This window comes from Lepisosteus platostomus, chromosome 1 (assembly GCF_059453375.1).
Source record: "Lepisosteus platostomus isolate fLepPlt1 chromosome 1, fLepPlt1.hap1, whole genome shotgun sequence".
Classification (NCBI taxonomy): Eukaryota; Metazoa; Chordata; class Actinopteri; order Semionotiformes; family Lepisosteidae; genus Lepisosteus; species Lepisosteus platostomus.
This window is the reverse complement of record NC_142611.1, coordinates 66,596,942-66,622,955: the sequence shown is the minus strand read 5'-3', so window position 1 is coordinate 66,622,955 and position 26,014 is coordinate 66,596,942. Positions and strand designations below refer to the sequence as shown.

At 45.1% G+C, this 26,014-nt stretch overlaps 1 protein-coding gene and 1 long non-coding RNA gene across 6 annotated transcripts; one reads left to right on the top strand and one right to left on the bottom strand.

Annotated features, from left to right (window-relative positions):
- Positions 1-4,618: 4,618 nt before the first annotated feature.
- LOC148678518 (leucine-rich repeat-containing protein 3-like) lies at positions 4,619-25,803 on the top strand. 5 transcript variants are annotated; one of them, XM_088633708.1, is made up of 2 exons: positions 4,619-5,025; positions 21,643-25,803. In XM_088633708.1, exon 2 carries the CDS (start codon positions 21,748-21,750, stop codon positions 22,519-22,521), a length of 774 nt encoding a protein of 257 aa, XP_088489834.1. In that variant the 5' UTR covers positions 4,619-5,025; positions 21,643-21,747; the 3' UTR covers positions 22,522-25,803. The 5 variants fall into 5 exon arrangements, with proteins under 5 accessions (XP_088489834.1, XP_088489835.1, XP_088489836.1 ...); XM_088633709.1 differs by lacking the exon at positions 4,619-5,025 and adding an exon at positions 5,048-5,285; XM_088633710.1 differs by lacking the exon at positions 4,619-5,025 and adding an exon at positions 5,322-5,591.
- On the bottom strand, positions 5,886-6,660 carry LOC148678519 (uncharacterized). The gene is made up of 2 exons (XR_015939195.1): positions 6,539-6,660; positions 5,886-6,109 (listed from the first exon to the last, which is right to left on the bottom strand). It is a non-coding gene; the product is annotated as an uncharacterized LOC148678519 (long non-coding RNA).
- Positions 25,804-26,014: the final 211 nt, after the last annotated feature.

The window sequence follows — 26,014 nt, the reverse complement described above, 5'->3', positions numbered from 1 at the left end:
AACACTGGGGCCCGAAAAGCTTCCATCTTTCATCGGGGATTGCAGCCCTCTCTATGCCCACCCGATTTAGAAATTTAATTCCTTTGCCGCCGCAACTGGGGCATCGGGGGTAAGAAAAAGAAAATATCTTGAAAGGGATTTTCCTGATTTAGTGCGAGGTAATTATAGAGCTGCCTGCGTGAGCCTGGCATGTCGCCTCATTATATCGAGTTTTAATAGGGCAGATCTGTGATGTGGCAAGCGTGACACGGGAACTGGATACCCTACACTGCTCTCGTTCATAATTAACACCCGGCCTATCTCTCGACTTCAGTGCTACACCTTCCATCACCACCTCCCTTTCTTTGCATTGATTTTCTTTTTCTTCTCTCTCTGCTGAGTTTCAGATGGCTGAAAATCGATAGATCGAGGTGTCGTTTTCTCTTTTACTTCAGATGGCTTTGTGTTTTTTATTCAGTGAAATAAAGACAGCCTTACTTTCATGTGAAACTTAATCCCAACAGTATATGGTCCTTTCTGTAGATTTATGGTTGCTTTATTAGCAGATGGAGTACAGCGATCACTGTGTGCGTTTCTAAAGCCTGTACCTTAATTAAAGCACTATGTGTGGCATAGTAACTTGATCTTGTCAGGTGTTAGATGAGTGGGACCACATCTAGTAGTGGGAGAGACTTCCAATGAAAACCAGTTTACTGCTTTAAATGATATTGGTGGAACACTAGGTGGCGCTCTTCTTTCTGACCCAGAATTTCCAGAGTTAATAGTCTGCCGTCCTTAAGATCAGATGTGAAAATAAGGTTGTGTTAATTTTATTGCTGAATATCCTGTTGCCATTTGTAAGAGTTGTAGTATTAACCCCTCTGTCCAGGTAAAATACCACTAACCCAGCCTGGCCTGCCTACATTTTTTGCCTTAATTCAACTGATAAAGTAATTTCTCACCCCCTGCCTGATCTCCTGTGTCGTGGTCCCGGTGGTGGAGAAAAGGTGATTCACTTCACTGCTGGACAGGTGCGAGGAATTATTTCTGTTATATATCTCCCCAAATAGAAAGGTTATCATCTTTCTTCCTACACTTCCGTACTATGCATGGGTTTTAAGATTAATGTCTGTGTCAATCTCTGCATGATTCACAAGGCCAAGAAATTATATTAGGTACTGTTGTGTCTGTTTTAAGTTTGGTTTGTTCTTCATGTTGTGTTGGATTAAGAGTCTTAGACTATTAAATTATTCTGCTTTTTTAACTCTTTTCAGTGTTTTTACTTCTTTATACAAAAAAAATGTTTTGGTTCTCTACTGAAATGGTCATTTTAAGATCACCGTACAATTTTACTCGCTCATTTAAAGAAACTCTGTAAAACAAGTCTCATATGCAACAGAGGTAGAAAAAAGCAGCGGATTGGCCTGAAACCAAGGGTAAAACCAAATTATGCACTAAATGATTTTGGGAATGGATAGGAAGTGATTTCCAAAAATGGCAACAATCCCAGAATCTAGTAGATTTGTGGACTGAGTGCCACAGACGTGGCACGACACATCTGAAGATCCATTACCCAATGTGGCGCCTGGTCTTTGTCAGTATATGAGCAAGAAGGTCTGAATCAGCAGATCTCAGACCAAGAGCACCATATAAATGCAGAATGTTTTTAACAGTCTGTAGCAGGAGTAAAATCCTCTCTAAATTGTAATGTGAGTGCAGTTTACAGAGGAGAGGAGTTATGTGCTGAAGTACTTATAGTCAGCACACAAGTCACAGAATTCTGGACATATTGAAGCTTTTCAGCTTTACTGATGCCTAGAGAGAACCAAATGATCTTAATGACGAAGAGAGCGAATTTGTTTTGATGTATAAATGTGATGTCTTATGTGTTTCCAAGTTCTTTTTGTCCGTGTTCATCCCTTTTGGTGCACAAGACATCGTCTGTGCAGTCCTTTTTTTATTCTCCACTGCTGTGATGCCATTTAGGGGAGGAGACCAGGGTTATGTATGGGATAGGTGAAGTTAAGCCAGAGGTGTCCAGCTCCTGGTCCTGTAGGTTGATGTGTCTGCAGATAGACATTCAAACACAGCTCTCTGTGTAATGGTTCTGGTGTAATGGTTCCTTCCGGATCTTCAGGTGCTGCTGCTTTAAAGAGACCTGGAATACCCACAGCCACACCTCCCCACCAGGACTGGACACCCCTAAGATCATCTCGGGGATGTTGTGCCTTGCTGGGTAAGAGCATAAGAAACATTGCAAACCAGAGGCCACCTAATTGAGGCCAGGTCCTTATCCAACCATTGTCTTAAAAGATCCTGAGAATCTACTTTCAGCTACATGGCTGGGCATCTGGTTTCAGACCCCTACCACCCTTTGTGTAAAGGTGCTTCTCCTTTTTTTTTCGGTTCACAATGTTAACCTTTTTAATTTCCATCTGCGTCCTCGGGTCTCTGCGGTTGGCTTCTACATAGAGGTCAGCACAAGACAATGAAGGGACCCTGCAGCACTCAGTCTTGCTTTTTCCCCCCTTATCTCTGGTAACACATGGATTGCTATCTGAGTGTCCAGGAGACGTCTCTGTATTCACTGGTTCGCAGATGTGCTGAGATACATAATCCAGGTGTGAGACAATTTCCAATACTGGGTTCTAACCCAAGTAGTCATGTCAGATCTAGAATGAGATCTAACTTTAACTGTGTGTTAGCTGTCTTGGCAGAAGATTGCTGGAAATAGATTTAGAATCCTTGGTATGATAAAAGGCTGCTTTCTTAAATACTTAAGAATTTGCAGTCCCTTAAAGAATGTGGGGTTGTGCATATTGTTATTTTCAGTATAACGTAATACGGCTTTTATTTTAATGCACACATATTTTTTCTCCATTGCATTAATCTTTGCATTGCCGTATAGTGCAAATCTACATTTTTTTCCGCAAGTATTACATTTTCTCATGAGCAAAAGACTGTAAGCATATATTTTCCAGTTTGCTCCTCCTGTTGAAATCGATGGGGGGTATTTGTTCTTTGTTGTTTTTTTTTTAAACCCTCTCCATTTGTTCTATCCTAACCATGCGCTAGGAAATGCAGCAAAATATATTTGGAGCTTTCATGTGGAGCCTGGTTTAATCCCCCAACCTTAATCCGGTTGTATCAGGACAAGAATGAAAAGGGATCTGATTGTCTAAGGCTCAGCTGGAAATGGAGGGCTCGGGCAGCCTGTTTTCATACCAGACACAAAAGCCTGCATTAAAGATGTACTGCTGGGCAAGGCCACTGTGGAAACACTAAACAGGAGCAGCATGCCATTCGTGAAGTACAGCCCCAGTAAACCTAACAGACAGGAAGCCCGCTATTACTGTGGGATTAGCCGTTGTGTTTGATGTTTCTGCACAGGAGGATGTGTCCGAATCCAAGAAATGGAAAATGTTGACTTGGGCATTTATGCAGTTTAATGCAATCAGTTCCATCTGCTCTGACGCCTTGTAACTGTCCCATGAACTGTTCGTCTTACATGTTTTTAAGTGGTTTTTGAGTGGTTGATTCCTCAAGGCCACGGGCCTAGTCAGCCTGCATGGTCGGGCCAGGGGCAGGGGTATTGTCAGCCTCTATGGTGAAAAATGTTGGTTTAAAAAAAAACACTGATACTTGGGTTGAAAGCATTATCATTTGAGAAAATGCAAATGTGTAGTATCACAATATGGATAACCAGAGTAAACTGTTACTGATCAAATAACAGTTGTGGAAGACAGTAAAGTACAGTTTATCCTAATCTATTGGCTGGATTTGCTAAACCAGCAAAAATCATTTCTCAAAGGGGGGTTGCCTGAGGTGAGGGATTTATTTATGGGAAGTTATTTTAGAATTGAATTGATTCGGGATAACTGAGGGTTTTTGCGGGACAAACTTTGAGCAGCTACCCAGTCCAGTGATTGGGTACAAGCGCCAGTCGCTCAGGATAAAAGCAGCAGCCGGGTTACTATCGATAATGACAGATAACAAAAGAGGATTGCTTCAAAAAGATTATTCTTATGTCTAACCTTTCTTAAGAGATTGTTCTGTACAAGCAGACAGGTTCATCGCTTTGCCCTTGTTATAAGCCCCCATTATTTTCTGAAGAGATACCTTTTGAGGTGAATCTCTGTGTTGGGTTTCCCAAATGAAACGCATTTTTAAGAAGTAAAAAGCCTTCTGCTGTTGACCTAACTTGGTCCACCAGCTCGCTTCTGGTAATTGCATAAAACGGTCGTTTTTCTTTTACATAAAACCTTGCAGTTAGTCTCTTTTACACCTCTTCAATGGTACCCAGTCACTTGGCCAGCGGAAGCCATTACCTCCCCATCTGCTCGTGCCCTTCCGAACCTGCCGTTCCCATAGCGACAAGCAGCACACAAACGCCAATACAGTCTCCTGGGCGGAGGACGTTAACTTGCTAAAGACCGCTGTACTGTTCAATTCCAGAAGCTTTATTGACATGACCCATGAATTTCAGTGTTGCCAAAGCATATACAATCAACAAACAACTACAGACAATACAAAACAGACACACACATCGTAAGGCATTTACAACATACTACCCCTCCCCTTCAGGGCAGGTCTGCTTTGAAGTGTTTATTTGGGTTGAAGCGTCCTTCTTAAGAAAGAAAAAAACAGCCGAGTCTCCATTCTCTACATTAAGGACAATAGATTATTGCCGTAAAATCTTTATCTTTTCTTTATAGGCTAAGGTACTGTATATTATTCGATACCGTATTTTTTTTCCAGTGGGGAACGTCATTCACATACAGAAAAGCGTTAACTTTCTACAAAACGTCCTTAATAAACGATTTAGAGAATTTAAATTAATTCAAATTAGTCGGAATAAGGCAATAATCAACGGACTCGCTGTTCTTTTTGACGGTTATTAAAATACTACAATACTTATTGGGGACGCTCTGGACCATTAGTGTCTACAGGCGATTGTCTGACGAGTGTCTACAGACTCGTATTTTTCAACTGGACCTGAGGTAACCACGATCTTAAATCATCTTGCAGTAAGAAGGTGAAACGGAGGTAAGTGAAACATCAATTTGGTTTAAGGGTCTAAACGCCTATTACTGCATCAGACAACAGTAGTACAGTAGGTCGCGCAAGACAACTCTTTCTCTGTCAACACCAGCCTTTCCGAAGACCTGGTTGATTAAAATCAGACTAATGAATGCGCGACATTACTATTCGCCTTCCTCGCGCGACTAACGGCTGTTCGCTCTTCCCCGCTCCGCGAAGCAGCTGCTTGCCCGGCGGCGGCGCGCCTTATCGATCCGACTCAACAGGTCTGTGAAACGATCTCGATCGAGCAACCCGACCTGCCAGTAGTGTTCAACGTCACACGAACCGCGCGCAGCAGCGGCTGGGCCTGTAAGAAATGATGTTTGCTTAAGGCACCTGTGTTGCCCGGTGGAGGAAAACTAAAAATACAGTTATTATTGAATTATTTTGACAAAGCACGGTTTCGCGGTGGTTACAGGTGATCTGTGTACGATTCCTGCAAAACAGCTTATGAAAATGCATTCAAGTTACCAGAAGACACTGAAGTGGGGTTTGAATTCACGGATCCAACCCGACGCCCTGAAGTGTTGGTGAGCTCCGTTAATGTGCTAGGTGTTCTGTGTCTTGCATATTTACAGAAGGCTGTTCCTTTGAAATGAGACAGCTAGGGCTCCGTGTAGCAGTTGTAGCACAGGGATCTGTTTTTGTTTCTAGGGCTTCGGAGTAGTGTGTTTGGAGTATTCTCAGTTTTCAATACATTTAGTGCCGTTTCCACTTGTATCCTCCAGTAGGACCCTACTTTAAGCCTTTTCAGCGCGTATGGTCGCTCTCCTCTGGATTGAGCCCAGAACTGCAATACCCGTCATCAAACGCGTTGACCAGAATTGTACGCGGTACTCTAAATGAGTTTTTATTAGTCAGCTGTAGAATTTTAACATGACATCCCTTGTTTTGACGCTTTAAATGTCTGTATATTTCCGAATATTCTGCTTACCTTTTCTTTTTTTACCTTCTCACGTCGTGCGAGTTATATGGTATCGCCTCTCTTCGGCGGGTCGTAACTCGCACCCGTGTGCCAGACGTTCGTCTAAATCTTCAGGTTTTTAGTCTGAAACCGCAATAACAACGAGAACAGAAATCAGTCTACAATAACAAGCATATCTTATTAAATGTATAAATATGAATAACATTATTAGTAGTATTATTATAGTTGATTTATTTAATAGTTTAATAGCTCAGGTCTGCGGTCAGCCATGACAACGGCTAGATAATGCTACAACAGAGGGTGATGGAAGAGGTACAGATACTGTTGGTTTCGTTATTCCTTATTCTCGATTAACGCCTTGACTGCCAGTCTGAGCTTTTTTTTTTTAATCCGCATTATTCATGAGGATTTCAGAGGTGGTTTGAAAGAAGGTTAATGTGCGAGGCAGCCGCTCGCTCGTGCCTCTGTGTCAGTTCCCCGGCACAGCCACCAGAAGCGGGTTCGCTCGTCTTGTCGTGGGAGAGAGAGCGCCAGTGGGACCTGCGATCTTACGAGCAGGTTGTGGGCGACAGCCAGGCACCTGGGGCTGCGCACCGTCAGTCAAGCAGACAGAGGAGCGTGCCCGCGGAGCTCGCTGCAGCTCGGAATGAGCTCCGTCCGAGCGCAGGTCTGTTCGGTTCTGGGCTGGAGGGGGTAGCCCTCTGCACTGGGCCAAACGACGCACGGTAAGTGGAAACGATTAAAGGGGGAGGAGAAGAGAGGGCGAGAGAATTCGATGCCGGACGTGTTTCGCCACTTTGACGGGCTCGAAGGAAGAATTCGCGGTTTTACCGCGTTGACTGAGAAATATGGAGATGCCGGCCGGCAAATATGCCGGCCGGCCGTGGCTGGGTTTCCTTGGGAATCTCCCCGTGGGAGAAATGGATGTATCCATCTGATCGACGGCTCAGGATGTGCCCATACCCGGCAGTCTGCCGTTCAGTTTTGGTTTAATTCTCTGGAAGTTGGAATACATCTCGTACGACAACTTTCCGGTGGAATGAACGATGCAGCCCAACTTTAAATGTCTAGATGTGCCGAGACGCTGCTTTCGGGTTGTAAATATGAATGTATGACTTTGAGATTGTTGATTTTGTTTTACTCGCAGTTCTTTTTTGTTTTGTTTTGTTTTGTTTTTCTGATTGATTTCATTAATCGAAGAAAACCAGTTAAGACGGTGCTGGTCATTTTCTTATTTTTTTTAGCAAGCTATATGCCTGTTGCTTACCACGCTGGACAGGTGAGTAAATGTTATTGAGAAACATTATCAACGCTTTTTAATACATGTAGTCCTTCTGGTGGCTCTGTTATAGTCAATAGTAAAAACCGTTCGTAATTTTGAAGTGTTAAATCTGTGTTGTAAAGATTAGTGAACAAATGTGCAGTAATTGAACAGATCTATTGATCAGATGCGATTCTACAACAGAGTCGGCAGCGGTGTCATATCTGGCTTTTCAAGTAGGTTTAAAATGAAATATCACGGTCATGCCGTGGGCTGGAGTGAGAGGTGGCATTTAAAAGAGAAACGGGTTATCAAAAAACAAGAAATCAGTAACGCGTTAAATCTCGCTTTCTTTGATCTGAACTTTTTTTTTCCTCCCCCTTGCAAATAAGTTTAACATTTCACAGGGCAACTACTCGTGTCTGACGTCGTGATTTCAAACACTGCAAATGCAAGCGATTAAGGTTTTGCCTGCTTAGAAAAATAACGTTGATCGTTGGAATAAAAAAGGGATTTAATTCTAATCCCCCATCCTAGACAGAGATTAGGAAGCAATTTCATTGCGCTGTTTGGATGAAGAGGTGATCATGCCCACATGTAAAGTAACAGCTGTCTTGTTAATGCCCTGTGTTACTCCGTCAACCCTTCACTGTTTTTTTACTCGAGAAGAAATGCGCAGTTTACATTACAGGGTGTTCTTTGGAAAGTCGTTACCAGCATCAATTCATCGGAAACGCTATAGCAGTCGCTTCTGGAATAAATGTCACTATTCTCCTAGCAATTCTAGAAGATATTTTATCATGAATAATAGTATTATGTGAACATCATATTATGTTTACAGTATTATGTAAACGTTATATGTGCTGGATGCCAGTTCCCGTAATTGGATGTACCCAATTAAGGGAAAGCCTTTGACGCTATTTGTCCTCGACACGTTGTGTTGTTGTGAGCCAGTCATTCTGTCGTGAATAATCTTGGCTCTGCCGGCCGCGCTCCTGAACGCGCCGCAGGCGAGGGAATTCTGCTCGGTGAGATAAGAGCCGGCTTGTCACACCAGACAATCCGCACCTACGAGCACCTCGAATTAGGTCACCGGCGCCCGCCAGCACAGAGTGTAACACAGCTGCCACCCCGCGCACGGACACACGCGGGAGCGCTATCAGACCGAGGGGAAGACGCCTCGCCCGAGAGGCCGCAGGCGGCGGCGGCTGGAGTGGGGGGGTGCGCCGAGAAATCTTCCCAAACCAAACCGCAGAAAATGGATTGGTGGACGGGTCAATCTCCCCATGTACAGCACGGATTGAAGTTAGTTTCCAGATGTTATTGTTTTTAAAATGTCACCGCTGTTAGGAAGTCTGCATTATTATTGTTTTGTTAGTGAAAACTAGCGTTTGTCCAACTGTATTTGAAGCCCTCAGGAAATATCAAGCACAAAACACACCAGTCAAATCAAATGTTTCTGTGAGCATCAACATTCAGTAACACATGGCTGCCACATTTTCACAAAATGATCAGGGATTAGGAAAATTCTGGCCTTCTATTGAAAAGACAAGGCGTACCCAAATTCATTCTGCGGATTACCGTCTCCATGGCTGGGAGGCACAGTGGTGCAGGTGGTTTGCATTGCTGCCTTGCAACGCCAGGGCCCAGAGTTCAATTCTGGGCCTGGGCTGCTGTCTGAGTAGAGGTTGCATTTGTGTGTGTGTTTCCTCCAGATGTTCTGCTTTCCTCCCCAAATCACACTTGTCTGCTGGGAAACCTGGTGGAGTGTTTGTGTGTCTGTCCTGTGATGCACTGGCGTCCTGCCCAGGGTGTACCCTGCCTTGTGCCTGCTGCTGGCTGGGCTAGGCCGCAGCCCCCCCCCGTGACCCTGAGCTAGAAGAGCTGGTTAGAAAGTGCATGGACGGATCAAAAAGGTTGCATGACGTGCAGTGGAATTGTGTTCCCTTGTGCTGTGGAAATTGGAGCTGTTTTGGAATTGTGTTCCCTCGTGTTGTGGTGTCCGGACACTTGACCTAGGCCCACACATTCCACACAGCATCCCACTCAGACTGAAGCCCGGTGAGCACAGCTGGGATATCGGCAAAGGACATCCCCGGACATGATCAACATAGTGCCTTGCACTCTGGTTGCCATCAATCTTTGCAAGATGAGTTATGTAGCAACTAGCCACTCCTGCCCAGACCATATAAGCTGGTTTAAGAGCACATAAGAGTGTGATGTCTTTTAACACTCTGTATACTGTATGTAAGCACCTTTATTCTGCAAGGTGCTTGTGCATATCAGACAAGGATAACGATTTAAAATTCTCTTGAGGTTCAAAGTTTAGTATTTCACGTGCATTGACATGTTGAAGGGAACAATGTCAGAATTAAATCATCGAGAGTGTGACACCAATCTAATTTGTGTAATTGCAGTGAAATTAGGTGAGCGCAGAGGCAGCATGGTAGCTCAGCGATTAGCATTGCTGTCTCACAGCACTGGGGCCCTGGGCTCAGTTCCAGACCTGTGTAGAGCTTGCATGTTCATACAGTGTTCTTGTGGGTTTCCTCCCGCTGTCCAAAGACACGCTGGTGGGTTAATTGGCTTCCGGGTAACGATTGGCCCCAGTGGAGTGTGTGCGTTTGTGTCTTTGCTTGTCCTGCGATGGACTGGCCCCCCTGGCGCCCCCTGCTGCTTGCTGAGGTAGGCTCCCGCTGCCCCACGATTCTGAACTGGATGAAGCGGTTTAGAAGACGGAGGGATTGAGCTGGTAGCCTGGTAGACCTTTCCAGGACTCAGTCTGCGTGGGGCAGCAGTGTCTTTGTAGGCTGTACTATGAGAAAACGTGCTGCTGCTTCTCCTGCGTCTTTTACATTTCGAACATTTTCGGGCAGCTCTCTCTGCGTCGGTCAGGACTGCCATTTTGTCTTCCATGTGCTTCGTGTCGACTCAAAGCCGCAGTTCTGCTGCTGCTAATCACTGTCTATTGTGGAGCTTGTCCTTCATCCCATCAGCCTGTAATCACCAGCCCTGCAGCTCTGGGTGGGACCGCAGGGTCATCAAGGGCACCCCACCGCTGTCTGGAGTGAGGGCTGCTGTTCCTCTCTTTGTGACACAGCTACACATTTTGTGGTTCTCCACAAGTTGGCTGGAGATGCCTGTCTGAGGCGCATTGTCAAGATCTGTCAGTCTGTCTTAGTGGGATGCTCGCCTCACAGTTGTAACAGCTTCAGCCAGAGCAAGTCTGCTTCTGTTTCTGCATTCGAATCGCTCTCCATGATCTGTATATCGGCTGCTCCCAGGAGACTCCAGTAGGGGGGTTTCTAGTGCCTTCTGTGAATGCTGATGGATGTACAGTGCTTTATGTTACAGGCTTTGTATTTACTCACTGGGCAGAGAGTGTGAGTACTTTTTCCCACGAGGAATGCCAGCCATGAGCTCCTAGAAAATCGGTGTGAGAAGAGTGTGTATCTTCTCTCAGGCAGGTGGTTCTGTGGGGAAAACCCAGTGAGGGCATGCAGAGAGGTGCTCAGGTGCAGCTTGTGATCTCTGAAATTCTCCAGCACGTTTCCAGTGGCATGTTCAGAATGAAAGGAATTCGATTCTGGGTGCTGTAATTGCTCTGTTAAAATATCAAAAATTGAACACCCAGTGTAGTTCAGAGAGTGTGAGCTCTATTGATAACCAATTAAAGTTTTATCAATAGATCGGATTGCTTGGGGAAGGCCTGGGTCTTGTCTTAGCAAAGGTTGTCCTCAGCAGGAGGGCTGATTTCAGCTTGCAAAAAAACACTGATGATTATGTCACAGAGTCTAGAGTACATCTGATGAGCACTAGGGACTGTTCTTCTCCTTGTTTTCACAGTTTCACTGTGCAGAATCGTGTTGGGCAAAGCCGGGACATGAACCTTCAGCCGCATACTAACGAGAGAGGAGAGATCTGAGATTCCCAGACAGCTGCCAGCTGCTCTTTCAAACGCTGGCCCTCCCAAAGGGAGACGGTGTCACCGAATCAATTCCAGGGTTTTCAGTGTTGGAAGATGCTTCAGTCAGATTAGTATTGAAAGGAAGTGGCGTCTGTGCTTGAAATAAGAGGAATAAAGCAATGAAATCTTCAACGTTTCAGCTATTGAGCATTAACAGTTCATCTGTTCTGACCTCATTTGTTCTAACCTTCAAAAGGTCTTCAAAAGGCTTATAGGAAGGTGTTTAGAGACAATGTAGGAGCAAAAGGAAGTCTGAGAACTCAATCTCTTTCTTTTTTAGACATGCCCCCTCCACTGTCAATGGGACTGCAAGCCCCTGGGATGCCACAGGGGGCGCTGTGAACCCAGAGATCCATGGTTAGCTAATCCCACCCTACATTCAACAGCGCCCCTTCAGTTGTGCGCTGCTGCTTGGGGAATGAGCTCGAACCTGTGACACCTGGATCATAGAGACCTACCTAAGCTCTGATGAGCACCTGTATTTGCAGAGCCCCTTGGATGCCCAGGCTCTGTTCTTTCAACACTGAGAGTATCTCTTTGTCCAATTGCTCTCCTTGGCCAATGCAATCCCTGGCCCGGTCCAGACTGGTGCAATCTGCCCTTCAGTCTCTCACATCATCGCACGCATCGCCATCTCATAAGGGGAGTGAACCTGCTTGAAGAATAGAATAGCATTGGACCTGCGCATGTTGTGGGTGCTTTGGGAATAAATTCCACTGCCTGTTCAGGTAGAGAACTTTTGTTTGTTCTCACATGTACATGAGCCCAGTACATTACTCTCACCTTCCTCTGATATTTCAGCCACTGATATGCAGAGCCCTGCCATCTGACAATAAAGTGGTTTTCCCCGACTGCAGTTTAATTTCTTCTGCAAGCGCCACATGGTTCCAAAGCAACCAGGTTGTCACGCCCTCTGCAGCCAGAGGGCGCTCCTTCTCTGTCCTGTCCCTAGTTTCCGGTCTGCTGTCCTTCCTGTCCCTCTCTTTCCCTTGGGCTATATATTTCCGGGTCTTGCACTCTGCCCTCGCTCAGCATTGATGTTCGGATGTCCTTAGACCCGCCTAGCACCAGGGCGCCCCACGTCTGCTCCCTGAGGGCATAGGTTTCTATACGGCATTCCTGAACTCTTTGCACTATTAAGCCCGGGCCTTTTTCCCGTCTCGCCGCTACGCATATGGGTCTTTTTCCGCTCTCCTACTCCCCACGGTTAGTCCCATTGGACGTCCGTGACACAGGTCCTGCTGAGTGAGTATCAGATGTCTTTGGGATGTGGTGTCTCGAAGGTGCTAGGACCTCTTCCCTGAAGCCCTGCTCTGTTCCAGAAGTTGCACCACTGGGAGCACAGGCTCTGCTCAAGACTACAGCAGGGTGGGCTGGAGAATTGCAAAATACATTTGTTTTAAAAAGCCACCGCGCGCAGCCTGTATCTTCAAAATAAGATTACAGAATGCATACAGTGGCTACAGAAAGTATTTCCACCAAGTGAGGTATAATTAATAAATGAGGAATTGAATTCAGAAGAGATGGCAAAATAGTCTTTAATGGTTTAGTCAGTCTGTTAATGCTACAGCTGAGTGAGTGGCCCGATTCCATAAGGAGAAGTTTGCACAGTTTTCTGTCTCTTAGCTGTGTTTTACTGAAGGTCTATTCAGCCAATTCCCAGTGTCCTTTCATTTCCTAGAATGTGAAAGTCTAAGGACAAAATACATAGGGACTGACTTTCTCATTTCCCTTTCCCTAGTGGCAAAGTCTGTCGTGCTCTCTGCTACAGTGCAGTACCTACAAACACTCTCTCTCCACAGGTATACTGCAGGTCTTTGATTGTAGTACAGGGCTACATTATAAATATCCCTTTTGGGGTGTAAATCTTCTTCCACCCCTGCCCCTATCTCCCCATCTCAGATTATTTGACGAAAATCTACAGTTCCTCTCTCCAGCTCTCAGCAAAAAAAAACCAAAACAAACTGTTTTCTGCTTTCCACTACCTGGAAATTCTTTGATAGCCCCCTCTCTGCATCTTTGGCAGAATACAGTAAGTGTTATTCCCCTGTCTGCCGTGCTCTGCTGTAAAGTGGCCCCCCCAGTTCAACTCAAATAACACTCCTGCCCCGAGCTTACAAATTCATTTGGGTCCCCATAGAAAATGGCCAGGTTGTCTCCTGGGAAACACAGGCACCCCATGGGGACCCCACAGGGAAACATATTGGAACTCTTGGGGCTCTATGAATATCATTGAAATAGGCCGAACATTCCCGGCATTGGCTGATGTCACAGCACATCTTTCTCCATTGCCGCATGATCTAGGAGCCTGCAGAGACTGGACTGTTTATCCACAGATAACGAAAAACACAAATCCTCTCCTCCAGCCAAAATTCTACTGCTCACAGCCTCTCGCATGGAAGGGGGGCTCTTTATGTTTTGCTAGCTGTTTGAACAGCCACCGCACAGCAGGCAGTCAAGATCTGTCTGTTCTGATCTAGTGCAGGACAGATCATTTGTATGACAAAGCTCCTGGCTATGGAGCTGAGTTATTATTTTTGATATTGATATCTTTAGCAGGCGTCTGTATCCAAGGCAGCTGACATCTATCACAATTTGTACAGTAAGGTAAAGCAACATCACATTTAATTGTAAAGATGTTGCAGCGTAGCAAGTACAGCAACACAATTGTGTCCCCATAGAATTGTGTTGCTGTACTTGCTGCGCGGCAGCATGTGATGTTACACCATCATGCCACACGGAAAGAAATAGTTCCTTGCATTTGTGTGGTTTTCGTCCAAAGCACTTCTTAAGGGGAGGGAGTATTTCATCCTGACGGACCGTGTTCACCCACGTGACATATGCTAGCCATTCTGTCCCAGCAGTCGCAGATCAGGTAGAGCAGTAAGATATTGCTTCTCCAGCTGAATTAAGGGAGTACTTTTTGCTAGATTGTGCAAAGTCAGATTTAATTAGGACACCAGGATGACTCTTAACTTGCTAACTCTTGCCTTGGGATCTTTAATGACCAAGTAGTCAAGTCCTGATGTTGATGTTTAAGTTGTTGGTTTAGAAATTGTAGTCTAGAAGGAAGAGCGCCACCTACAGGTCCACCAACGCCGCTTACAGCAGCCTCCTGGTGTTCCTTAGACTTCCGCCATCCCAGCACTGACCAGGCCCGGCCCTGTCTAGCTTCCTGCTGTTGAATGCAGTGTGATGTAGCAGAGAACAATGTAACGGATGGAAAGCAAGTCAATGCAAAGAGAAGTGTCTTCATGGCAGAAGTGTGAGGATGCTGCTGTAGGCCGGACCTGAGCTTTGAGAAACAAACCGCCGGAGCCTTGCGGGTGTGTTCTTTGGTGTCCAGCTCTGGCCATTCCCAGGAGTCCCTGTTCAACAGGTGCAGCTCGCAGGGCTTCCTCGCAGGAAGGGGTGATTACGAGTCCTGCGTGTGTTCAGGCAGCGTTCGGCAGTGTCGCTTAATTGAGGGCCTTTGATTTACAGGCTGTTGCAGAGAGCTGGTATTGATTTTAGTTCAGTTTATAAAGACGTACGGTATCTGCGAGTTATTTCAAAGCGTTTAGGGCTTGCAGTGGACATGCCAGAAGGATGCCAATACTGCAACAGAAAGCTAAACAAGAGAACTTTTATTAGTGTAAATCTGGCCAATTCTTTCTCGGTTCAACTTTACTTGTCACAGGTGCATAGTATAATGAAAAGTGTTTCTCAATAGTCTCTCAGGTACAGTACATACAGAACAGCAGACAAGACAGCAGACAGTAAATACAATCACAATGTAAACAACGAGTATGGTACCCGTATGACAGTACCCTTATCTGTTAAAAACTGGGCAAAAGTATGCAAACAGAACCAAATAAGTCAATCAAGTGCAGTTTTATGTTTGTGCTCGGCTTACATTCAGTTGTTGGAGGTATGGTGTATGTAGTGCTGTAGGAGTACAGGTGTTGTGTGTTTCAGGTAGACACACAACGAGGAGAGATCATAGTTTGGTGAGTGGGAGCGGCAGGGTCAACATCTTGACGGCTCTGGGGAAGAAGCTATTTTGGAGTCTTGTTGTGTGCGACTGGATCGTCTGGAGCCTTCTACTTTCTCCTTGAAGGCCTGGTGTCCTCAGGGTTTTGCATCATCTGAGATCTCAGTTACGTGCCTTAGTTGCTCTTCCCATTCGTATCTACAGAATTCCAGTCTTTCTCACCAGGCTCCGTGGGAGTTTGTTTTTATAGCTCACCGTATCTTCAATGAAGGGGACGTTTCGAGTTACGAACTATTAAAGGGACTTCAGAAAAATCCTGTGTATGCCTAAATAAGAAACGAATGAGTTTAATTGTCGAGCTGAAACAGTTCCATGACGTGGAGCTGGATGTGGCGCCCCCTGGCTGTACTGCAGAGGGATGTGGCTTCATCAGCCAACACTGCGACAGCGTGTCTTTCAGCTCCCTGTCCAAATTGATTAGAAGTGATGTACTACGATTAATGTTCACTAATTGCAAGCGGGTATATATCCTGTGCAGTAAATAGAACAGCATCTGCTGTCTCTTTTAATAGTGTATATCATCCTTTTAAGTAAAGTACTTGTACAGATAAGCAGAGAGCAGGCCTGCTGCTTGTGAGCCACAGTCTGTTTAGAATTGTGCTGGCAGGGCTCTGTGCTCAGTGCACCTTCGCCCCAGTATTCATTCCTGCTCTGTTTTGGGATCCTTGAGCTCTCTTGTAAAAGACAGGGATCTGTGAGGGCGGCCGTCTGCTGCCCAGGGAGATTGTCTGCCTGTGGTGCTGTATCTGTCAGCGTCTCCCAGGTCAGACTGCGTTTGGCACTGCTGTCTTCAGTGTTATGCCTGGAAGCGTCTCTCTCTCTCACTCAGAGAAACCACACAGACACCTGCTGTGAAGTATCATTGCTCTCCAGTTGTCTTTTATTAAGATGAATTTACCTGATATTCAGATTTTAATTTGTTTCACGAGGAGCCTCCAGCGATTCTACTTCTTAAGCTGTGCAGACGCGATTGTAAGACTTTTGGCTCCAGATCTCCAGATATTAGACCCATTGTGTTTCATTTTATGGAGAGTGAAGACTTTAGGCCAGCTGCAGAACTGGATGTCTAGGTGCGTCTGATCAGTATACGTGACACTGGACAGGTGTATTTCTATCACGGATGAGTAGCGCCCTTTGCGTTGTGGGCGCACAGGAAGAGTTAATGAAACGCTCCTGTCTGGTTGTTTTCATAGCAACATGCAGTTTAATTCCCCCTCCTGGCCGGATCGCTCTGGAAAAAGTGCCCTCTCTTGCTCTGAGCTCCTGTCGTCACCAGGCGGGACGGAGTACTCTGCCAGAGGGGGCGGGGCCTGTGCCAGGCCAGCCGAGGAGAGGAGAAAACGGCGAGGGGCATTTTGAAAAACAGCCCTAAAAAGATTTAGCCCCTTTCAGTTACTCCACCTCTGAATACTCTGAGGCCTTGTGACGATTTAAAGAGATATTTCCAGAATCTTCCCCTGACAGTTCTACCAGTCGCTTTTCCGCTAACAAAGCGGAGTGGCACTGGGACGGAGCTCCCCCTGGTTGGCGGGGTGTTATCCTCCCCCCAGCTTCTGTTTTCAGGGACCAAAACTGGCCACCCCTGACTTTTCCTGATCAATTCAATTACTAATCTGATCAAAACTCATATTGCAAGCTGTTACAAACTGAGAATTTAAGGATGACGTCCAATACCTGCAGGGCTGTGGTGCTCTGGGACCAGAGATGGTCATCCCTGGCCTACATGCTGTACATACAGTGGTGTGAAAAAAACCTTCATTTAAAAACTGCATTTTGTGTTTACTTGTGTTATTTTTGTCTAATATTTCAATTTGTTTGATGATCTGAAACATTTCAGTGTGACAAACATGCAAAAAAATAAGAAATCAGGAAGCTGATTTTTGTGTTCATTGTTTCCCTTACAAAAATATAGTATCTTATGCAGCTTCCATGCACTGTAGTTATTTCTTTGACTCTGTGTAAGATACTGTAATTTTAAACTAGAATTCAATCTTTTTAGCCTGTATCTTTTCAGCACACTGGGCTCTCCGTGCAAAGACAGCGCTCATACAGTAGCATGACGCCGCGACGGCTGAAATTTTTTTTTTCAAATGCAGAAAGAGAGAGGGTTTTCTCTCCCGGATGAGAGAACGAGCTCGCTGGAGGTTTCAGACCCTGCGAGGGCTGGGCGTTGGGAAGCTTGAAGCAGGTGCTCCTTGAGCAGCTCTCATTTGCATGCCTCGTTTCTGTTCATTAACCCCACAACCGGCAGTTGCTTCAAGATTTATTTTTAATTAAGGCCCTTAATAAATAAAATGCCAGTCACGCAGCTGTGGTCAGTGGGAATGACTGGCAGCTCTTAATCCCTGCTGCTGACAAGAAAATGCTCAACACCTGAGTGGCCGCATTTTGAATTCTCCTCTTTAACTACTAAACAACAGTGTGCTTGTCGGAACAACCTGGGGGGAATCCGAGCAAGAAAGAAATGTGCTCCTGGCGTTTCCTTTGTTTCACGTGAAGATTCATGTGAACTCTCAGGTTGGGTTTTTCCTGCAGGGTCAGTGTGTCTGCAGGGTGTCCAGTCCTGCTCCTGGGGGGGTCAGTGTGTCTGCAGGGTGTCCAGTCCTGCTCCTGGAGGGTCAGTGTGTCTGCAGGGTGTCCAGTCCTGGACAACTCTTTAGTTTAATAGCTCATACTGAGAGGACTTAACAGTGAATTTCATGAAGTTAAAGGAGAAAAAAGGAAAATATTCTCTGCTGGGGGGTGGAAACACTGACACAGAATTGCAGAAATTGCAGAAATTCTACAGAGCAATGGCATTGATCTGCTTGGAAGATTCTATTTGATTCTTTTGTCCTCCACAGTTTCTACAGTTTTGGTTATTGTTACACTGTATCGACATTTTAAATATGTCTGGTCCTTATTGTAATTGTATGGAGCCATAGCTCATAATATATTGATTTCTCCTTCGCCTTCTTTTATTCCAATTATCTCAGCAGACGGTCCGCATAGAGTAACCCAAGGCAGAGATTTATCAATGTAGAAATCCGATTAGGAACAATGATGCTGGAAACTCCTGCTCCTGTTCAGGAGTGAGATATGGCCTGTCACAAGTGCGTACTGTACTCTGAAGTGAAAGATGATAGATAGATGATGCTGTCAGACAGGGAAGAGACAGAGAAGGAGAATTGTGCTGTCCCTAACAGAAGTAAATTGACATTATCATAATCTTTCTAATGCATTTTTTTGTTTTGTTTTTCTCAGGCACTGTTGAATGGGGATATTTTTTCTGTTATTTCAGTTTACGACGCCTGTTCCATCTTAATTAAGGCAAGTAGCGATGGGATTAAGTGAAGAAGTGGGCTTGTGTTACAGAACAGTGATAGTCTTGTATAGCAATCTGAGTTTTCTGAGCCAGCTGCAGGTACCAGATTCCTCAAGCTTATACCTCTGCAGTCAGCGTTGCCCAGTCCTGACCCTGGAGTGCACCTGTCTCCTTTCAGCTGAGTGCTTTCTTATAAAGGGCAACTCCCAATACATATATTACTTACATAACAAGCCCATTAAGCTTGTTGGTATTCTAAGTGAACATAGAAGAACAAGATTTGATCTACTGTATGTGTTCAGATTCTGTGTTTTGGATCTTGTCTTGCTTCAGAGGTTGTTTAATGAGCAGGAGGTATATAACCAATAAGACTACACATAACTAAAAAGGCTTATTATTGAAACGACACAGTGCTATTCTTACCTGTTTCTGTTAGGATGCAATAAGAAAGCAACTATTTTAAACCATCTGAAATATGTTTTGTAGAACTACTACACATAAACAATTCTGGACATTTCCAAAACTGACAACTGCTTAAATCCAGCAGTTAATTATTAAAATTATAGGTTCGTTAATTTATCTAATTAAGTGTGGAGCTGGAAAAAAAAAAGCCAGGGTGAACAGAGGTTAGGACAGATCAAGTTTGGGAAATACTGCCTTAAACACCAGAAAAAGGTCACAATACTACACAGTGAGTCGTATTGCCCCCCTGCTACTGAATTTTCAACTTTTTTTTTCGAAAGCTGCTTTTGCTGGAGTAGTTAGCACTGGCACATAGACAACAAAAAACAAAAACCGGTTATAATTAAAAGGAAACAAAAATATGGGAAAATGCATGATGTAATTAAATCCTTTGAACACAAAAAAAAGCTAATTAAAATTTAAAGCTGAGTAGAAAATGAATATGTATTATTTGAGGTAATATATCACATCAGTAGCATAGAAGTCAACAATTATGTTTGATAGCTACTTACAGCAATTAAGCAAATTTCCTCTGGGTGGTTAAATTCTATTTGGCTTCCCCTCACTTCAGCTCTGCTAAATTACTAGTGATTTCTCAGATTGTGGATATTCAAGAGTTATGTATCTGAAATCAGACAGAGCATGGTCGTCACTTTAAACATCATGCTAGAATTCTAAAGTGAATGACACTGAAAGCATGGGGTTAACATGCTACTTTACTGGGTACATTTAACTGAGAGTTTTTAATGTTCAGTCCATTTTAATATTTAATAAGTAATTACACTTTTGACCAAGTTTGCCAAGGCATTTTCTGTGCGTCAGAAAGATTTATCTCATTTCCTCTGTCACTAAGTACCATGAAATAGCCATTCTGTGCCAGCTACTCAGCTAGGCAGGAGAGAAAGAGCTTACTTCACCAGCTAAATTGAGGTAGTCAGACAGGTTATATCATAGCAAGAACAAACAGGAAGTTATTCATGAGCTGATACATCGGGGTCAGCAGAGCTTCTCTCCCTGTCTGCGTGTCTCATGGAGAGCAAGCTGGGGTATGCGAAAAGACGAATTCCTAATGCAAGAAATTGTATAGGGCCAATAAAGTGATGTGATGTGTGTGTGTAATGTACCATGGCATCTTTAATGAATACAACTAATCAGAACTTCAGTTTAAAGGGGAACTGCAACGCTATTCTTGCATTTCGGGGTTAGAAAGAATCAGCATTGATGAGTGTACTTTTTAAACCGCAATTAAAGTAAGACGTACACAGTAACTTGTAAAACCACCAATTTACATCACAAAATAGACAAAATGTCTAGGTACGTGCAGCACCATGTTCTGCTATCCAGAATGAGGCAACAAAACTTCTGATGACGTGTTGTGGCTGTAAATACATCTCTTTTAATCCAATAGAAATACTGCTCTTGACTTCGAGATGGTTTTGTTGACAAATAATAATTGTAAACTCTGCATGCAGATCACATTGGAAACTTTCTGCAGTGAAATGCCTGTGGCACAACCTGTACTTATTCTCTTGTACATCACATTATGTCATTATGGTGGCTAGTGAGCAGGAAGGGCAATTCAGGGGAACTTGAATGTGAGTTTGTGACATGGCAACCTACAGTACTTTCACAAAGTTCACAGTTTTGGGCTTAATTCAAAATTTGTAAAATATTTCGATACCATCAATGAATTTATTTTGTTATCGAGATTTAATAACTGGTCAGAGAAATTGGGACTGCAGACCCTAACACCTCATGTGAAGGATCACACCCTGTGACCCATAGGAATTCATATAGAATATCTCATCCAGAGCAAACATCCTGCCTGCAGCTCCACTGACAATATTTCTGCTTAAAATGAAACACAAATGGAATTTTAACAAATTGATTTATCCTCTCTGTGTGAAAATGATTTTGTTCTTTCATGAATTGACCTCAACAGTCTATGGGTTGGTAAAATCTCAAACTTGAAACTTCCATCATATGATTTTTTATGCACTGTTGCTTCCTTCCACTAATGTATCTCTGCGTTATCATCAGATGTTTTTTTTCAAGGACGTCTTCTAGTGCTCTGCTTGTGTCAGGCTGGTTTTGTTGTGCTGGACTGTCAAACCGATCAGAGCTCCAGCAAAGCTTTCAGGCCTCACTATGGATCTTGTCTTCAATAATTCATTGCTGTGAGCGTGTGATAAAGAACGGAGAAACACAAAAGCTGCTTTTAAGACACCTGTAACAAATCCACGGAATTAGAAATAAGACTCCAGACTGCAGCAATTTTCTTCTGTTTTTGAGATGTATTATTTATAGAGCAGTGGAGAATAACCTAAATCGCTGTAAATTAAGGGTCATAATTACTTTTGACAGAGAACTGTGTTTATATATTTTGGTGTGTAGTGGTTTGCAGGGATGTAGACCTCCAGAAGATGCATAAAAGACTGATAGGAGACAAAAATCTGTTTTTTTTCACTATGATAACGTGATTTAGCACTATTTGCTTTAAAATCAAGACTAAAGGCTAAGAGGGCACATTCTCAGTAACGAGTTGTGGGCTACAGTGTGTCTCACTATTAGAGAGTCTAAATCCATCCTGAAGAAACACGCTAGTACTCTTTCTTTCTCTTGTACATAGGGCTACCAAACAGGATTCCAGATGGATGCTGTCGTAAGCTGACCCGCCACACTCTTCCGCCTCCTTCTCCTCCGCGGCCCCAGTGGTGTCGGCTATGTTAGGGAGATGGGTGGCAGCTGGCACGCGCGATCGCTCTCAGAGCAGCTGCGCTGGGCGGTGCTGGTGCTCTCCCTGTGTGGGCAGGGCGCCCTCTTGTGCCCGGAGGGCTGCCAGTGCGCCTGGGACAGCGGCACTGTGCACTGCGCCAACGCCGGCCTGCGGGAGGTGCCCACGGACATACCCAGGGACACCGTCAGCCTCCACCTCGAGGGGAACCAGATCAGTACCATCCCGGACGGGGCGTTCCAGAACCTGCCCCACCTGCGGGACCTTTACCTGTCCCACAACCGCATCGAGAACCTCTCCCCGGGGGCCTTCCGCCACCTGAGCCCGGACCTCAAGCTCCTGGACTTGTCGGACAACCAGCTGCGCCAGGCCAACCGGGAGGACTTCGGCTCCACCAGGGCCAAGACCCGGCTCTACCACAACCCCTGGCACTGCACCTGCGCCCTGCAGGAGCTGATGGAGACGCTGAACCTGGAGCCCGAGACGGTGAACGGCATCGTGTGCGAGAGCTCGGCGCGGGGCGGCGAGCACGCCGGGCAGCCCCTGGTCAAGCTGCTGGACGCCGGGGTGAACTTCTGCAGCCTCCAGCGCAAGACGACCGACGTGGCCATGCTGGTCACCATGTTCGCCTGGTTCGGCATGGTGATCGCCTACGTGGTCTACTACGTGCGGCAGAACCAGGCCGAGGCCCGCCGCCACCTGGAGTACCTCAAGAGCCTGCCCAGCCCCCGCAAGACCCCCACTGAGACGGACACCCTCAGCACCGGCTTCTGAGGAGTCCCCTCCCCCTCTGCCTCGATGCTCTCGGACTCCCCGGACACAGCACTGGACCGTGACTCCAGGAACCCAAGGATCCCAGCCTGGCTGGGCTCTTCCTGTGCTGCTGATGGGTGAGGGGTGAATCGGCTCTCCGCCCACACATGCTGAAATCAAAGCCCCCCCCAATCTCCTCCCTGCTGGGCACCTTGGTTGTGCTTTTCAGATTCCCATGATGAGCTCCAGAACCGCACACATCCAAACAGCTCTCACGGCCGGGAAACTGCTCTGGACTTCACTGCAGCACGAGCTCCAAATTGCTTGTTACTTATGCAGCTGGAGCCGTCATAATATTTTGAACACCTTATGATTAAAACATGGCGTGCTGTGGAGTGCGAGAACTGGCCTTTGTGCATCTAGGCCGTATGGAAATTTCTGCTGCATGTGATCAAAACATGCCACTGTGCAGTTTAACAGATGTAAAGCAGAAAGGTTTTATTTTAGAAGGTCGGCAGAGAGGCTCTGCTTCTTTTGTCAGCAAGGCCTGTAATTATGAAGCTCACTGCTGAGGGGGGTCGCAGAGAGAGAACGGGGGGTCCTGTTGATGGCTCTTCAAACCTGCTTCATGCATCTGCTGCAGGTTTGCAAGCTGTAACCTAACTTTCATGTGCAACTACACCAATAAGTCCCTCATCATTTCGAGGGGCTGTTATGCAGTTTCTGTGCAGTAATCCCGAGGATAAGCTGATCCCCACTGACACTGGCACTGAGGCTGAAAGCTAGTTTGCCTTTATTGACTTGAGAAATGTCTGAAAGCGGCCAGATTAAGGATGACTGAAACTTCTTTCCATTTAATTTTCTGCATGCTGACATGCAGTCCCGTCCCCCCCATTGAGAAAGCCCCCTGCTCCAGCCAGTGGTTAATCAAGGTGTCCCCCCCCCCCTTCATGCACCCCATTCCTATTCCTATGCCCCCCCCAGTATTTTGTGCAGTTGTACAGTAAATGTCCTCAATGAATAGAATCTGGAATCCATCTGTTCACCTACGCTACTCGGGCAGACTACAGAAGTGAAACTTGTCGTTTCTAAACAGCAGGTTACTCCTGTTGGCTTTTCAATCCCTTTAAAGAAAATAGCACGACCCTTTACTTGCTACCCTTTGTAATAAGGGCTGGTGCGAGGTGGACAGCTGTATTGTTTTTTTTGGAGCTATGAACAAGAAGCCTTAATTAGAATTTGTTTGGGTGGTATGGTTAAAATTCTACCAGTATCCTTTTTTATTTTGACAGTGTAATATTATGTCATATACTACAGCTTTAGGCCATTAGGTCATGTTTTATGCAGTTCGCAACGTTTGGGAGAGCTGGTTATTTAAAAGCATTTATTTTTTCATTTTTTTAAATTCTGAATGAGTTATCCTACAACATGCATGTTTTTTTCAAAATTAGTGTGATTTAATCTTCTCCTAACAGCCCATTGTTAAAAAAAACTTTGGTCCTAAATGAGTGGATTGTTAAGTTACATTAAGTGGAAGCTCTTGAAAGCTGGAAGGTTATTCACTGTCCCTCCAGCAGGTGGTGCTGTTCTGACCCCATCAGTGTGGTAGCAGCCAGCATTGTCATTGATTGACATCATTAATAGCTGCTGTTTAAAAATGCATTGAGTTCAAGAGCAATAGCATCAATTCAGAAGAGGCAAATCTCAACGGGGCTAACTTTGCAAAGCAATCAGCGTTGCACTGTGTGCGGTGGCGATGGAAATAGAAATGATAATTTATACAATGGGAAAATTGCAAACACAGAAAAGGTGTTCTGGGTGTAAGAAAGTGGCTTTAACCTCCACAAGAGCTGAGAGAGAGCCATTAGTGATACAAAAAAATTTGGGGAATAATTCTTTTCATGCCAGACGTGTTAATATTTTCAAGCAGAAATGTCAGGGTCACTTATAACACGGGAAACACAGGATGTGAGTATATTTTCCCCTCTTGCACCTATTGATTGGGATAGTGTGGGGGGCGAATTGTCAAGTACTCAATAAAAGTGGAATGATGGTTGAACAAGAGCACCAAAGCTTAGATAATACCCTTTTTCTCTTCGGAAAGTTGAAATGGTATAAAAAATTACTATAAAGGCTTACTGGGTGTGGCATCGTGATTACATAACACAGGTCACTCACAGGAACCAGTCCTTTATGTGTGTGACAGTAATCCTGCGCGGAGTAGCAGCGGGGCTGGGAGTACAGATGGTGTTGAGAGAAGAGCCGTGTAGCCCTGCCTGCTCCTTTACGAACAGGGCAGTGGAGAGTCAGGATGAGTCCTACCAGGAAAGCCCAGCTACAGCTGCTGCAGTTCTCCCTGTGAGGGAGGTTCTGGGCCCTGACTGCTCCAACCCCCCCACGCTGTATAAATGTGTATCAGTCAACTCCAGGTCGGCCACAGTGCGTGCAGGTCTCACAGGAGGAAGAAAAGCTCTGGCCTCCTGAGCTTCTTAGCTCTGAGTTTGGGCTTTAACACTTACTTTCCTTGCAACTCGCAAAATCCACACATGAAAAACCAAGTGAATCACGCCGCACCCTGAAAGGATCCTGGAATGGGGGGAGTGTTCCTCTCTCCTATCGAAAGATGTCCAGTTCTAGCTTATTCTACACCTCTTCCAGCCCGCAGAGGTGCTGGCCGCATGGTTCTTCCTTTTGAGCCCAGCCTGGGTGTGAAGGGGTGCTTCTCTGTCTGTCTCCCACAGTCCTCGGGGGCGGAGGACCCCCCCACCCGTCACCAAAGCACGTCAAACAGATTGTATTCTGTGCCTTGGCTCATGGAGTCGGCCTCTCGCACCTGCCGTTTTTGTTCCAAAAAGCACAGTACCAGCTTTCTAAAAAAAATGTCTAATCTACCCTCCTCATTCTCTCAGTCTTTTCCCAGGGTATTAAGCTTCATTTAGCTTTTTTTTAGACATTTAGCTTCTTTTGTCACCTTCTCACGTCCTGCTGTGAGTGCTGCTGGGGTCATGGTAAGGGGCTTCACTGAAAGCGTCACCCTTTGCTTTTTTGTTTATAACACATTAGACTCTGCCGCCACCACTTTAATCGGTTTCCCAGTGTTATAGCAAGGAATTAAAAAGCAAAGTTTGTGTTTCGTACTTGTTCAAAGGTTCCCTGTTGGTGTTTGTCACTCCAAGCTCTAGGCTTTTCAAAATTGTGGAAGTTTACAGTTCTATGTACCCTCCCCCTCACCCTCATTTACTTTTTATGTGTATGAAAATGGTTTCCAAAGACCCAATTAAAAAAAAGTATTCAATTACTAAATGCCTCCTTTCTTCCCCTGTCTGGTTTTCTCCTGTTGGAAACTTCTTGCACCGGAGTCTTCAGCAAAGACTCGGAAAGATAGTGGCGACAGTTAAAGTGAAACAAATTGGTAGGAGCTAAGAGAGGAAAGTACAACTCCAGATTTAGACTCTATTAAATAATTAAGTGGTGCATGATTAAATCTGTAGAAAGATGGCATTAGTAATGGCTT

Coding starts and splice junctions, on each gene's coding strand:
- LOC148678518 (XM_088633708.1), top strand. CDS start 21,748: ATGGGTGGCAGCTGGCACGCGCGATCGCTCTCAGAGCAGCTGCGCTGG.